Source organism: Ambystoma mexicanum, chromosome 6q, assembly GCF_040938575.1.
Source record: "Ambystoma mexicanum isolate Mex_15411 chromosome 6q, UKY_AmexF1_1, whole genome shotgun sequence".
In the NCBI taxonomy this organism is placed as follows: Eukaryota; Metazoa; Chordata; class Amphibia; order Caudata; family Ambystomatidae; genus Ambystoma; species Ambystoma mexicanum.
Genome location: NC_090937.1, coordinates 303,355,919 through 303,372,669, shown reverse-complemented (window position 1 = coordinate 303,372,669; position 16,751 = coordinate 303,355,919). Strand labels below are relative to the sequence as shown.

Genomic DNA, 16,751 nt, shown 5'->3' with positions numbered 1-16,751 from the left:
TTACACTTTCCATTCCTTTGGCAGAAGAAGTGTGGGCATCTGCTATGTTTTGGTGTCTGTGTTCATGGTGCTTGGCTGAATTAAGCAAGTCAGGGAGTGTGAGGGCTGTGATGTCATGTTTGTGCAATGTAAGCATGTGGAAGGTTTGGGTCCCCTGTGCTGCCCTAATGATAATTGGCAAGATGTGTCCTCATCTGTGCTAACATTCTATTAATAAAGAAGTTTTACCTGAACTCAGAGACTCTGACCTCGTTCTTGCTGTGAAATTATTGCCCCAGGTAATAATAGTGTTACCCTATTTTTGACTGCTTTAAAACATAAAAATCAAGCAAATGTTGAAACAAAACACACAAAGGTGGAAAGGTATACAGCTCAGGAAGAAACATTGTAATTGAATCCAATGCTCTGGGATCCTGGTACAAATGTAGAAAAACAAAGATGAGGCAGCCTTAGTGCGAAGAAGGCAAATTGTTTTGTACAGTTTTGCTGCACAATGATCGTCGTCTTGATGTAAATAAAACAATTTAAAATGCAATAACCTAAACAGTTTTCCAGATTCAGCACTGCAGAAAAAAAATGTAAAGCTTACTAACTTGCAGAATGTTCCTTCTCTGGAGAGCAACAATGTAAACGTTTTGTGCGGGCTTTTCAATTCACCTTCTTAAAATGGTCTTCAACCCACCCACCGCCCCCCTTAGGTTCCAACCACAAACCTCACCAAGAGCTGGTGAGTTGTTAATAAGCATGTTGTCTGCCCTTCAGACAATGCGTTTGCTTAAAGAGTAGCATTATTTGTATCACATACCAAGAAACCGATTTTCTATAGAAAGTTCATCCATGTCATTGTCAAATTTGAAACATCAAAAGATTGCATACCTGCAGCTAGCAAATATTTCACTAGTTCCAAATGACCCTCCTGTGCAGCTTCCATTAAAGGTGTCGAACAACCCAGCTCAATATCTGCTCCTGCCTTGATAAGGAAATCTGCCACTTCAAGAAAACCGCCACAGCAGGCCAACGTCAGTGCAGTTTCCTGGGTCTCCTCAGTCTGTGCATTGATATTGGCACCTTTGAAACCAGAAAAGCAAAAGAATTCAGAGTAACAAAGCAGCGACGCAGACAAAGGTTAAGCATCTCGATATAATAAACACATATAACATTTGGTCATTTAAGAGTAACAAGCCTTTGATAAAGTTGACAAAAATGAATAGGTAGGATGTCAAAGTCAGCTGGTTTGACAAATGCATTACTAGTCGTTTTGAGAGGTTATCAGATTATCTTGAGATGGTAGCCATCTGTAACGTGAAATTAGCATGTGGCTATCGCATGGCGTTTCAAACACATTCTTCCACCCCATCACCTAATTTAATTGAAAAAATGCTGTTTAATCTACCACAAAAATGTATGTTTACAGAGAAGATGTAAAGGTAGGACTGCTCACTTTAACAATGTGCATACAAATTGAATAACAATTCTCTGGTGTTTAGTGCAAGATTTTCAATACACAACCATTTCACGTTACAGAAAGCAGGAAATTACTTTATGAAGTCGTTTTACCTTGACCTAGCAGTAAGGCAACCATTTCTTCATGTCCTTCTCTTGCAGCTTCCATCAGCGGGGTATAACCTTCATCGTTTACCTCCTCCAAGTTAGCACCACGCTCAATTAGCAATGCTGCTAGTTCCACATGTCCACCACAAGCTGCCAGGGTCAACGGCGATTCAAAGGAATCAGCAGGCATGTTCACCTGAGCACCACTATCAAGAAGCAACCTAGCAACCTCCACATGGCCATCCTAGAAATTCAAGCCAAAAACACAAATGAAACGTTACAATGCTACAACTAAGACAATGAAAATTGCTTTATGTAATTTAATGCTTTAATAACAGGAAGTTACACATAAGCAGGGTGCAGAATATGCACTCACTAGTTGCCACTGGCTAGTGATAATTGACTATGTGCGAGTAAGAAATGGTGATGTGCATATGTACAGCATTGAGATGGTGAATGACTTACAGCAAAATACTAGCTCGCAACTTGAATTTTTACCCCCTGCCCCAATCATGAGGAACATGTGAAATCAAGATAATTCTACAGGGCTCTTAAACAATGGCACATATTTCACTATATCTGTCACATAAGGATGACTGAAGTAGAAATAAACTTCAGACCCAATGAAGAATGTCCAGCATTCAATTGTACCACAGAAGAGAACAAAGTTTGGTATGTGTGTATGGCACAACATTTTCCTTTCAACTTTTTCACATTCTCCGTCTTACCCAACACACAATAGGTCCTTTTTTGCATCCTAACCTCACCCCCAAAAAGCTACTTTGCACCTGTCCTGCCCACTTTTTATCCGATACCAAAGAGATATTCAAGACATCATACCTGGGACAGGAAAGCACACAGTAAAGTCAAAAATAAAAGCATCTCACCATAGGAAAGGCAATTGCATGAGTATTTGGCTTTAAGTATACTCTGCTCCAGACCTTCACAGCCTACCCAGGTGTTAGAATGGATTTTTAAAGTCTTGTCTGGGGGACAGAGTTTAGGAGGTGTGAGAAACCTGAGGGTATTCTCCCAAGTAGACCTTGGGAATCCCTTATTCAGGTGGCCAGGGAAGGACTGCTCTACATCCACCTTCATTCCATACAATGAATCGCCCTTACCAGAATCCAACAACCCCTCCGCATCTGGTAAACCTCTTAAGAACCCAAACCCCATTACTGTAGGAAACAACATCTTTCAGTATCCCTGTTTTCCTGTTGCCTACCCGAGTACTCCCAGTAATTTTTCTCCACGTCCCTCAGATTATTTCCCGAACCCCCAGTTTGCTTTGACAAAACGCTACCATTGCCACAATCCCCCTGTTCATTTCACGACAATAATCACGGTCATTACCGTTCGTTTCACAAACCTCACCCTTCTGAGTTTACCAACCCCCCCCTAGTACGAGGCTTATAATTCCATATAACACCTTTTCAACACAAACACTTTTTTACACCATGACAAACAACGGACTAACACCAGAGCTGTTTACCTGGCATGTCCCAACACAGGGGTCAGGCAGAGTAAGGCAATTGACGATAATTACACAGACCAGACTGCCCTTTTTCTTCCCCATAGGGATAAAAGGCGGAGCACGAGAGCACACGTAGAGCAAGGCCAAGCGCACAAGGAAGCGGCTATTCCGGATCGGCAGTTCAAACAGAGGCGAAAGGAGGCGAGACCTAAGACGACAAGGAGGGAATTTCCCTTGCCCTTTTGAACTCAAACCCACAAATCTCCCGAAGGGGAAATCATACAACAGGGAGGTCCAGCTGGCGTGTGGTGTGACAGGTGTCAACGGTACACGGGGCCCTCCCGCGCTCATAGCCAAAGCAGGGAGAAGCGCTTGCCGCTGTGGTGCTGTCCTTGACTCTCGAGACAAGAAACTACAAGTTCAGCACAGCTGGTGAGTCGGAGAAAACTAATAGTATACCGAACTGTGCTGGGCCCAAGGTGGCAGGCGGCAACATTGATCACAAAGAGCTTGAGTGTTTGAACTTTAAAGAAATCCCAGTTAAGGTCCAGATGGAGAGTGGTCCGTTGTCACGTGGGCACTCAGTCGAAGGACTCCGACTGGAGCCTTTTTGTTTGTTGAAACTTCAAGAAACATAAGACTTTAGGGGAGGCCGGAGTGAAGTGTCAAGGTGGTCATACAAGGGTTAAGCAAAACCCCTTGTACCGTTGAAAGTCTGACACTGAGGAAATAAAGTGAACTGTGATACTGGTGCAAATGTAAGTCCAACTGAGGGATACCTACGAACCAGCATAACCAGTAACACACCCGAGAACATTGTATTACAAGAACTGTGTGAAGCTTGGCTGGGGGCTTTAAGGAAAGCCTGATTGGGGGCTGAGACCTGAACTTGGGTAAGAAGGGAACCTAAGTGGTCTGAAAGGATTGTTTTGTGAACTGTGGCAAGTGTGAACCCCAACAGAAGGATGCCGAAAGAAAGCTAGGGGAAAGGAGTCGCCGCTTTTTAATATGAATGAGCAAATCATGAACTGTGTTAGAACGGCTATGTGAACCCGACGGAGGGATGTCAAGGGGAAAGCTAAGGAGAGAATTCTGCTTATTGATAAAGCAAGGTAAATTGTGTCTTTGGCAATGGTGAATCCGGCTGAGGGATGCCTGTGAATCAATGTGAATAGGAATACGCCCATCAACATTGTGTCGACAAGCGTGAACCCAGCTGAGGGATGTCCACAGTGAATGTTTGTTTAAAATGACAGACTCCAGAATGTTACATTGTGAATGAAAGGCCGTAGTGAAGCAGGCAGAGGGAGGCCCACCTTGCACGAGAGATCTGAGCCCGGAAGAGGGGGATACTAAGGGGAAGAGAAAATCGCCCTATGAACAGTTATGGAAGGAACTTTTGCTTTTGTTGTTTATGGCACATCAGGTCCTCCAAGGCAAGCGACTGAAAGAGACTTGGCCACAGAAGGCCCTGATATTTTGATATTTTGGAAACTAACTGCAAGCTTGTGCTGGAGAAGCCCAGGAGTCTGCTGTGCCCGATTCCTGCCTTATCCCATGCTAAAAACGTGGGGAAGGAAAACTCCAGCTATACCATCCTGACTTATCTTTTAACACTTCTTACTTTTCCTGTGAACATTATCCCACATTCTTTTGTAACCTAGCGGTAAGGATTACCAATAGATTTTTTAGTATAGGCCCTTTTTATTTGACTACGACACTACTAGGACTGTGTTACTACTTGATGGTCGTAGCTTACTCCCATTTTAGATTTAGGTTTTCATTAGGCATTTATCTCACCCATTGTTACAATTTAATAAACACCCTTGAACTGTGATAATTTGTGTCTGTCTTGCTATTGCCACCATGAGTTCCTTACAGAGGCAACACTAGTAATAGTGAACAGTTTAGCCAAACCAATCAAGGTAGCATGGGGATGGGCAAGGCTAAATCACAGGAAAGGGGAGTTGGATCAGGGGTCCACCATGAATCCACACAGTTAAGCAATCAAGCAATATACTTAGGCAACAAGTTAAACAAGTATCTTTATTGTAGGCCCAAATGCACACTAGGAAAATAAGCCAGAACAGGTAATATCACACAATACTAATAATAGGAAAAATAAGCAATTCACCCCCCACAATGCCTGAAAGTGAAGGTAAGTAATTAGTTATTGCACAGGAATTGCAACTTTCAACTTAGGGTTTGACTTTATAAGTTAATGGGGCCTTGTGCCCAAATGTTTGAAGTTTCCAAAGAGTTTTGGAAACTGGGAAAAAGAGAGGGGAATGTTTTTGAGTATGTGAAGATGGGTCCAATAGGTTGTTCACGGTGTTCACTGGTGAGCTAAATACTTATCTAGCTTTTGGCAGGCTTTTGCAAAAAGTGTTGGCAAAGCCCAGTGGTATCAAACAAGCAAAAGTTCTTCACAAACATTTAAAGGGTGGAGGTAGGGGCACCGGTAAGTATTGTTACTACTCTCCATTCGTACTCCGATTTGTCCTCATACTTGGCAGGTCGAAGGAGGGTCGCTGGAGGTAGGTTTCCCCTACATTGGTTCCAGATGAAGATGCCCAGGAGCCGCAGGTGCAAGCAAAGTTCCACTGTCTGGAGGTCAGACATGCACTAAAATTCTATATGAACAGAACCAGCAGCTTTCGCAAGTAGGAAGCCCTCCGGCACCTTCGGCGGGTCAAGGCCAGGCTATCAAGCTTCCAAAGCCTCCATAGCGATGGTTGCGGCCATCAACGAGGCTTGGGAGGGGCAGCATAAACCACTCCTGGCAAATATGCATGCCCACGCTATCCGAGACAGGGCTTTCCATAGTCATGTTCCGTAGCCGATCATCAGTAAGGACTGCTTGGATGCCAGCTCCAGGTCGGACGCAGCATTTGGTCAGGCAGTTTTAAGGAAATTGTTTTCTTAGGAGGGTCACCTCTACACCCTGGGGCTACATTCAGTTGTAATTGCCCATACAGTGTGGAGGAAAGGGGGCGGTACTTTGGAGTAATAAGTTACTCACTGCAGTGACTAACGTACTCCTAGTCCATAGTCCTCTTTCCTCTATACGTCCCACCATCCTCCCCCTTAATAAAACTGGTGTCATTAGGCAATGGTAATATTGTCGACGCGTCAAAGGGAACTGAGGAGTGGTGCCGGTGAGCGGAGTCAGGGGAGCGCATGCTCACACGGCCGCCCCCTGCAAGCATCTGAATTTAAAAGGGGGAAAAGATTTTTTCTGGTAAAAAAAGTTCCGTCTCCTGCAGTATCGAGCAAAGGGGACTAGGTACTAGGAGTAAATTAGTCACTACCGTCAGTAATTTATAATGATAACTTTGGGAACAAGTCCCATTTGTCTCCCCTCCACTCACCTGTGGTCGTCAAACTTGGATGGGGTATACAGTCCTTGGATTAGCCTTGGATCTGGAAGGGAGGAGAGATCGTACCTGTGTTCTCATAAATGTTTGTACAACTTTTAACTAGTTTAAAACTAATCACCAAAACAAGCCCATTTCATCCTTTTTTTTACAAAAACAGACTCTTACCTGTGACATTTGACTTAAGAATTGATTCATTTATTTTATTTGTACTGCGCACCGGCATGGCCCGTAGGCATTAGAGCGCAAGGACACACAGTAACAGAGTGGGATGCGCAGGCAGGGCAAGATGGGCAGGAATAACTAGCAAAACAGGAAGTTCTTAGGTGTCTGTTTGAATTTCAGAAGGCTGTTACAGGACCTCACCTCAAATCAGGCGGAAGATCATTCCTAAGCCGGGGGGCTGTATGGGCAAAGGAGTTATGTGCCACCATGGCCAGTCTTGCCTTAGGGATGAGCAACTGATTAGAATTGTTCGATCTTAGAACCCTTCTGTCTGGCAGCCAAGCCAGTTTCTGGGCGAGATAGCTAGGAACATTTCCATGGAGACATTGGTGTTTGATACAGAGTGTCCGAAAGATCACTCTTTCCACTGGGAGCCAGTGGAGACTCTTTTTGGCAGTAGAGATGTGATCAGATCTTTTGAGACCCTCCACCACTCTCACCGTGTTAATTTGGAAAACCTGGAGTCTTGCCAGTTCCCCTTTGCCAATGCCCTGCAGAAGGCTGCAGCAGTAGTTAATAGCAAACCCAATAATCGCTCTTGCGATTGCTGCACAGTTGAGTCTGCTGAGAAACACCCTAATTCGAGCCAATAATTTCAAGTAGTAGCCTGTACTAGATAACACCCCCCTGCCCCAGGGTTTTCCTTTTGTAATTGCAATTGGTTATTTATAACGCGCGTAATACCCAGGGGTTTCGAAGCGCAAACCTGGGGATCGAACCTGTGTGGCTCTGCATCGTCTTGCTTCCAAGGCGAGCGCATGGCCGTCTGAGCTATCCTTCCAAATGTGTTGACGGTCTTAATTCCAGAGCCTGCAATGACAAAGGCTTGATATGTGTCCAGTCAAGTCGAAAACAAAAGGATCGAATGCAAAACATTCGAGTTAAAAGGAACAAAAAAAAAAAGACTGCATGCCTTTATTTTAATGTTTTTTTTTGGTTTTGGTATAGGTAAAAATAATGGTTTTGGGCCAAAAACAGGGGTTTGGGGCAGGACCCCCACAAAAAAAACAGCATTCCATTTTTTTTTCCGGTCTTTTTGTTTTTCGAAAGTATTGTTATTGGAACCTTTGTATTCAACTATTTAACCCGCACCCGGCTTGATATTCATCCCCCAGCTTCCTTGCCTGGCCAGCAGCCACTGCAATCATCAACTCTGTCTTCATGGCGATTAGTGCTAGCCCATTCTCATTCATCCATGATTCGATGAGACTAAACATATGGTTCACAGAGATGGTGTCTTTGGTGTAGTTGCCCGTTAGGTGAATCAGACACTGAGTGTCATCCGCGTAGTTGGCACACAGGGTGCCCTATCCCGCATGTTAAAAAGCGGAGTTGTAAAGATGTTCAACGGAGTGGGGGAGATGCATGTCACCAGATAACTCTCAGCCATGGCCTCGTTACAAAATACTTTAGCCCTCCAGCCCGAGAGGAAGGATTAGACACATTTTGCCACGTTGGGGGATAAGAACGGAGTGTCCCGGAGCCACTGTATCAATACGTTGTGGTCCACTATGTCAAAAGCGGACGACAAGTCTAATAGCATAAGCACTGTAGGATGTTAGATTTGAGATCCAGGAGGGTGGATTCGGTGACATGTGATTTTCAGAAGCTTGACTGTTTATGGCCAAGAAGATTATGCGCTTCGAGGAAGCCCTGAATCTGGATATATGCCACCCTGTCTAGAATTTTGAGCAAAAAGGGGATGTTTGTAATCGGGCGATAATTATCCAGAAAGGCCGGGTCAAGGGATGGTTTCTTCAGAAGCGGGGGGATCCATGCCTGTTTGATAACCCCGGTACATCACCCGCTTGAAAAGAGCAGTTGACAAACTTGGTTATTATAGGCAGTAACTGAGCTGCACAGGCTTTAACAGTAACAACTGGGCAGATAACTAAGTAACCAAATGTGACAATCAACCCCATGGGGATTGCCCACTATAAAATGTGGCAAATGCTCGGTATGCCATCTCACAAGAGATATGAAATCAATAGAGTTGAGAGGAAAAGAATGGAAGTTTAACAGCTGCACAAATTGGACAACTGAATGGGCAGTGTATGGCATAAAATGCCCATGTAACATCCTTTAAGTCGGACAAACCAAACGCCAAGTGTGCCAACGGATTTGCGAGCATCGCTTGTGCATAGAAAATAAAGTTGAAAATGAACCACTCGTGGAACATTTCAGGTAATACCAACAAATATACTGAGATGTTTTGGTTTGTGATCCAAGTAGTGAAGGCTCAAAATAGGGATAGATCACAGTTCCCCCCTCTATCAAAATGCGAACAGCAATGGATCTATAACTTTGATTCTGTGAAGAATGGCCGAAGTCCTCGGTGGAATGAAACATTTTCATGTAAAAGGTATTTTCACTTCATAGGATACCAAATAGTGAATAACTACTACATATGTTTAACATCAAGGTATTTTTTAGAAAACAACAATTACATATGAAGGGCCACAGACTCGCACATGAGATTAACTGCTCCCTGGGGGTGCGGAATCAGAGCCCACAGATAAGTAAAGTGAATGAATATTAATTCTTTTGTGAAAAAGTAGTGATGCGAAGAAATCACGCAGAGTGGCATTTTGAAAACATCTCTTTTTTTATTGTTGCATATAGTTTACAAAAAACCTTACATGTTTCATAAAAATACATAAGACATAATAATTCTGTATATACAGAAAAAACAATTCAGCTTTCTAAAAAAAATTAAATGAATTGATCAAATTAACCAAAAATCGAATACAAACTCTTCAATAAACTCAATTCAAATAAAAATGCCAATTTCTAAATTTTTCTTATCCAGCTCAGAGCTAAGAAAAATAAGAAATGATTTCAGAGCTAGGATCAAAGAGATACTAGTGCCCCACATACATCGACACCAAAACAGGTTCCTGAACACTTCTGAACAGTCAGGGATCTTTTCCCGGAAGGACTTGGCACGTTCTTTATAAAAAAACAGACAACCACCAAATGCTTCAGGGTCTCTCGCGAGTCGATTACTCCACAAAACCTACAGTTGCTCTCAAATGCATTCAGGACACCTACTGTATGCGTCTTACTCCAACGTCTGATCGTCTCAAACAGGCAGCTGATTTAGCCTAAAGCGCATATAATTCATGCGTATGTTGGAGCAGGGAAATTGCTGAAGATACATCAGTAAGCATTCCCTTGCATGCACATACTGAGAATATTCCTAATAGCTGACATATGTTGAGATGCAGTCCACCGTCTCAGACCAGTCAAACCTAAACAAGATCTTTTTAATGTGCCCAGGTCTTAGTACCATATCTTCACCAGAGCCATTAATACAAGACAATACTGCAATCATCCGATCTCTAAACTCTCCAATGGACGGAACTGTACCGTCAAGCATATGAGAATTCAAGTTCTCATATAGGGAGTTCTTGGAGGGTGTGGGGGAGGGGGTGAGAATCATTCTTCGAAAGAATGAACGCTGTCTACAGACATACCTGGCCTTCAATGACACCAGACACAGCTCATGTCCAATGATAACATTAGGTATAGCCATCTAAAGGCCCAGAACATCCTTCCAAATCCTTCCCTGAAGAATGTTTAAGATGTTGCCCATATTGTGGGAGCAAAGGTTAAGCCTGTTTAAGATAATCGACTCAAATTTGGCCAGATAATGCCTCGGGGGCAGCAAAGGGAATTTACAGGCCTTCTGCTTTAAAAACTTCATTTGAGCACAACATTTTTTAGCTTTATCAGACAGAATTGTTTTCCAATAATCAATACTGACCCTATTCGCCAAATGATAGCCCAAATAGATGAGTCTTGACCTGCTCCACACCATCGGGTCCCAGTGTCCAAACCAGATGTTGACCCTTAATATGGTGTTGTGCCCCATGGTCGTTTCCTGTCCACACTCAAATTGTACTCCGCCTACCCTATGTCACCAATGCCCCCTATTCGCCAGTCCTCTGCACGCCACCCCAGCCTTAGCATGCTACTCTGCTTTACCGTGATCATGTTCCCCTTTTGTGTCCTGCAAAGTAACATACTTTGCACTGGCAATAGTTACACAGCCTTCAACAATGGTCTAGTCAGACCTGCCTGCCCAAGACATCACCCCATCACCTGCCCTACACCATTTCTGCCTACCACACCGGCATTCCTCCCGGTATCACACTACGCCAACCCTACCTGCAGCTATGAACACCCCAGCTATTATGCACTCAGCCGTCTCCAAGCGGAACACCACCGACAGGAGAGCACCCTACCCCACCCTTGACTATAGCACCCCCATAACTGCCAACCCAACCATCTCTCGAACCACTACCGATCGGAACATTAGACTTGGTACCAGAACCCACCATAGATCTAGCAACTGCCCAGTTAAACCACCCAATAACATTACCGTGAAAGATCCCACACAGCTCATTTGGACCGATCACTACCTCCTCCCATTTGACATTAATGCCAGCAATCTAGTGCACAAAAAACCCATTATTGTACCTGCCTGCTCAACCAGGAAAAAGAGTAACATCACAGCGGAAGCACTAATACCTTTGGTGATCCCGACTCTAAACGCACTTCCAGCTACAACCGACCTGAACCAATTGGTCAAAGTCTATAACGACTCCATGACCAAAGCCATTGACATCATTGCCCCACTGAAAATGCGCAAAGGGAAACCTAAAGCGCACCTGAATACATGGTACACCCCGGAGCTCAAAACTCTCCGTCAACAAAAAAGTAAACTTGAAGCACTATGGAAATCAGTGCCTTCAGTAAACAACAAAACTAATCTCGCTAATATCTCCACTCTCTACAAAAATGAGATTACACGCGCTAAGAAAGAATCTCTCAACACTAGGATCTCCCAGGCAAGCTCTAGCACAAAAGAGCTCTTGAACATCCTAAAAGAATTAGAAAACCCCAACTCCTCCCACTGACTCTTGCACCAAGGATAAATCTTGGTGCACAGGGATCCAGAATGCTCTTGCTAACAAAATTTCAGGGCTCCAAACCAAAATTGACAACAAACGACAACAACTCACTCCTGGTTCTACCTCCAGTTCTACCCCTCTTCCTCCCACCGCCACGAGCTCAGGCTTTACCTTCAAAAAGGTATCCATTCCGGAGGTACAGAAAATTATAGCATCTCTGAAACCCTCGAACTGTAAGGGGGATAGTTTCCCCGCACAAATCATAAAAGATGCAGCCAGGGATCTCTCCCCCTTCATTACTAAATTAATAAACCTGTCTTTCTCCAACAACCTGGTCCCCAGTAATTTGAAACAATCCTGGGTCCTACCACTACTAAAAAACCACTCTTGACCCGGACATACCCACTAACTATAGACCCATTACCACCGTCCCATTCTTACTAAAGATTCTTGATAGAGTGGCCTATCTACAAATCCAGGATTACCTTGAGACAAACCAGTTACTAGAAACTCGCCAATCTGGCTTTCGTCCACAACATGGGACAGAAACGGCCCTTGTTGACCTCAAGTGCCAGATAGACGAACTCAAAGATAAAGGTAAGGCTGCCATTCTCCTTCTCCTCGACCTTTCCGCTGCCTTTGACCTGGTTGACCACAAAATCCTGTGCAACCACTTGTCATCGGCAGCACACTTCTCCCATTCTGCGGTCACATGGATTCAATCCTTCCTGGATAATAGGACCATGCGGGTCTTCTCACCCATAGCAGCGGCTGACCCTATTCCCATTACTTGCGGTGTCCCACAAGGCTCCTGTGTCTCACCTACCTTGTATAATATATTTACAAAGCCCCTATTCGACAAGCTGGACAATCTGGGTGTCACCTACACGAACTACGCAGATGACACCCAGATACTCCTCACCCTATCCGGTAATTACAACGCGGACGCTAAATGGATCAATGAAGTCTTCTCCATCATTCAGGCATGGATGGCCACACATGGCCTCTGCCTGAATGATAAGACCGAACTGCTTCTTGTCGGCTCACCTAATACTATCCGGAAACTCTGCCCCAGCTACACCAGCTTTACCATTGACGGCAACACCTTACCCATTGCCAAGAGTGTAAAAACCCTCGGTTTCTATTTAGACACAAATACCAACCTAGCCAAACAAATTAATATGACCGCCTCAGCCACTGCCTACACTGGTAAATTAATCAGGGCCTGCAGGCCATTGATCTCCCCTAACAACTGCCTCACTTTAGCCAGAGCACTCATTCAATCTAAATTGGACTATTGTAACAGCCTCTATGTAGGCGCCAACAAAACAGTAATCAACAAACTGCAAGTCTTACAAAATAACGCACTCCGTGCCACCCTAAATATTCCTAGAAGAGAACATATCTCCGCTACAAGAATCGCTTGCAATTGGCTCTCCATCCAACAAAAACTCGACCTAAAAACCTTATGCCTTACATACAAAGCTCTTAACCATCTAGCCCCACCCTATCTCACTAACAAATTTACATTAAGACAGAACACTAGAACCACTAGATCCTCTAACACACTACAACTGACGGTGCCCAAATACTCCCTCAAAAGAGCTGGTGGATCCAGCTTCCCAACTCTGGCCTCACAACTTTGGAACACTGTTCCACTGGATATCAAATCCACACCTACCTTCCAACCCTTCAGAACTAAGGTCATCACCTGGTTACTCAACAAATAACCAACCTTGTTTGTATACATTCCTAATGTACAAATGTTTCTTATTATGCACTAACTGTCTTTGTGTTTACTATGCCTCATTACTACTGTACTATTGTTCCCTACTGCTGCCTGTAACTTGATGCTCAAAGCGCACATATACCCCTGGGTCAAGAGCGCTATACAAATAAATAAACAAACAAACAAACTACAAGATAGAACCAAGACTTTAAACTTGGAAGCATTAGGGAGGAGGTTGTTATCCTGGGCATATTTGAAAAAGAGCTGCATCTTCACACTAAGACCACGCAGAGTTCTATCGAAGATTATAAAATCATCCACAAAGGCCATCTACTCCAACCTCACACTCCCCAACCTAGCCGGAGCGATGGAGAGACCCTGCCACAGCCCTTCAACATCACTAAAGTATAGGTTGAAGAGCGTCGGTGCAAGGGTACACCGCTGTTTGACTCCCATACAGGTATCTATCTCTGGCGACAAGACACCATCCTCGGACAGGCGAACACGTGCAGTAGTATGTGTGTGTAATAAAGCAATCAGTTGCACCAATTTATGGGGGATGTTTAAGGAAAACATTTCATGCCAGAGCTTGGACCTAATAACGCCATCAAAAGCACTAGTCTTATCCAAGAAGGCTATATAGGCTTCCCCTACCTGAGAGTGATGAACATAGTCTCTCAGATGTGACGAGATGGAAGCATTGAGTGAAGTACCCAGCTCTTCTCGAAACACCACCTGAAATCAACTAAGAAGATTACGTTCTCTGATGGCATGGTCCCTGAATACGAGAATTGAAAAAACCTTTCTAGAAACATCAGTCATTGCAATGGGTCGATAATTGGACAAGACCAGTTTGTCTCCCCTTTTATAAATTGGTACAATAATTGATTTAACCCAAGAAACAGGCACAGTATGAGATAGAAACATATTGTCAAATATAGGTTTTAGAAGTTCAGCCCAGAGGTCCAGCTCCTGTTTAAGAACAAAAGGGGGAATACCGTCCGGTCCAGGGACCCGGGACGGCTTGAGCCGTCAATTGCCCACACAATATTCTCCCTATTCCAAGAACATAAGCCCATGACAGGATTGTCCAAGACAGAACCCTCAAAGATCTTGATGTTATCAGGTAAAGCAAATTTCTCAGTGTAGAATGGCACCGTACTAGCCAAGTCGATAGGGCAGTCCATACTCCCTTTTGCATTCCCCAGTAACTTGTTAACAGACGACCAAAATCGCCGTAATTGCCCTTACACAGGCATTCCAGCATTTGCTGAGGACGCAAAAGATGAGCATCCATCCTGAGAGACTTCACATAGTTCTTATGTCTCAAAAGGAGTCTGCGTTTGCGTTATCATCCTCAGAGGCAGACAGTCCCAATCTCTTCAGATCAACCAATTCCCTCCTTTTACAAGACTTAGAGATTCTGTCATCACTCACGTAAGCTCTCTTACTCAAATTCCCCAGACTATGATGGGCTTGCACTTGACGAATACAAGACAGATTCAAATTATATGTAGAGGCAGTACTCCCATCCCTATAGTCACCATCATGGGTATCAAGAACGGCTTCCTTCAAAGACACGAGCAGTAGCTGGTTACATATATAGACAGTCTTCCTATTCCACACCACAGTTGAACCCTTGTTGTTAGAGCACAGACCCGCCATATCCGGTCGGATACACAGGATAGGAATAGGAAGGAAGGTGGCTCAGGATACTACAATGATTCCTTATACCATTAGAGAAATAGATTAAATCTATCCTGGAAGACACCTCCCCTCTGTGCCAGGTGAATTTGGGGGCAAAGGAGGCAGCCGGGGTGATCTAATAGAGACATGTTCCAATGCCCCAGTAAGGAATCCCACTGGATACCTCTTCCTATTTTCAAATGTTGCTTAGTCGGTAGAGCCCCCATGGAATTCCATCTAGCCCCATCTGCACAGTACGAATTGAAGTCCCCTCCCAACATCCCTTGATAACCATGCCCGTTCTGAATCCAATCAGACGATTCCTCCCAGGCCATCCTCTATAGTATCAAAGGAAAAACTAATGGGATTCCAATATAAATTTTGTAACAGGATTGGCGAAAGGACAGGCCCTAAATTCAGCCCAATAGCCAAAGGTGCCAATGTACTAAATAAGATATCCCATGAGAGCCCCACGCTGGAGTCTATAGCAATTAAGAGGGCCCCCTCTCGGTATCCCCTCCTAACCCCTAGTAGCAGGACACGAAACAGTATGAAAACCTTCAAAGAAAGGATTGATCATCAGCATCGTTTCCTGAAACAAATAGATCTTCGGAAGTTTATTGACTGTGGGGTTGAGCATGCATTTTTATAGATTAGAGCTACCGCAGGTGTTCCAGGAGAGGACTTCAATTTCCGTTCGGTCATGCATGTCCCGGTAAATAGCTCTTTTGATAGAACATAATCAGCGTTTGAATTATCACCAAACAAGAAAATAAAACATCAATACTTGAATGGCAAAAGGATTATATTATAAGGACAAATAGTTTGTAAAAACACAGTACAAGATGGCGCTTTCAAAAATCTACGTGAAAGGCACTTCCGAAAATACACGATACAAGACAAACAGACTTTACGTGTAAACACCTGTGCACTCACGTGATACAATTTGTAGAAGGAAGGCGACGTGATTTGCACCCGCCGGTTTGAATGAGGAAACATCAGACGGGCCCGAGCGAGTGTGAAAGGAAATAGGACTGCCGCGCATCAGAGGTAAGTTTAACCAATATACGAAACTTAAAATGCAGCAGGTTTCTAATGGCAAACTCAGGGTGATTAACCTGATATCACGCGGAAGAAACACGCAATGGAAAAGATGACAATGCATTACTTACCGTAAAAGCATTTCTGATGGTTGTATCTGCTTAGATTCACATGCTGTGCATAGGTCCGACATCCAGTGGTCACTGCGGAGTATTGCATTTTGTTTTTCGTAGTCGAAAAGGGGAGGTCGACAAGGCGTGTCTGTAACACTATCCCTACACTGACGTGCGTCGTACCCACAATCCCTCACGCGTCGAGGTCCCTCTGTTTGTATTTTTTCTGCCCTGAGGGAGCCTTATATACGTGAGTGAGTACAGAAAAGAGAGAGATGTAGAAAGAGGTCTATGTTCCTTCCATCCGAGCGGGGAGGAAGGGTGGGCGCATGTGAATCTAAGCAGATACAACCATCAGAAATGCTTTTACGGTAAGTAATGCATTGTCTTCTGATGTTTGTTAATCTGCTTAGAATCACATGCTGTGTATAGACTAGCGAGCAGTACCCGGAGTTGGCGGTGGGTTATGAGAAGGAACAGTAGAGAAAAGATGTCTTAATACTGCCTGTCCCACCTGGGAGTCAGATCTAGAGTGTGCATCTAGACAGTAGTGTTTTGTAAAGGTGTGCACAGAACTCCAGGTAGCCGCTTTGCAGATGGACTCAAGGGGAACATTTGCAATGAATGCTATTGGTGCCC

At 44.1% G+C, this 16,751-nt stretch overlaps 1 protein-coding gene across 17 annotated transcripts in view; it reads right to left on the bottom strand.

Moving 5' to 3' along the window:
- The window catches only part of ANKRD17 (ankyrin repeat domain 17), a 2,430,147-nt gene that overhangs the window by 1,902,810 nt on the left and 510,586 nt on the right, over nucleotides 1-16,751 (bottom strand). For all 17 annotated transcript variants that reach the window (XM_069630806.1, XM_069630790.1, XM_069630801.1 and 14 more), the window contains exons 8-9: nucleotides 1,558-1,795; nucleotides 877-1,068 (exon numbers count right to left, since the gene is read on the bottom strand). In XM_069630806.1, the coding sequence (XP_069486907.1) occupies nucleotides 877-1,068; nucleotides 1,558-1,795 (430 nt within the window). The remainder of the gene's footprint in view (nucleotides 1-876; nucleotides 1,069-1,557; nucleotides 1,796-16,751) is intronic.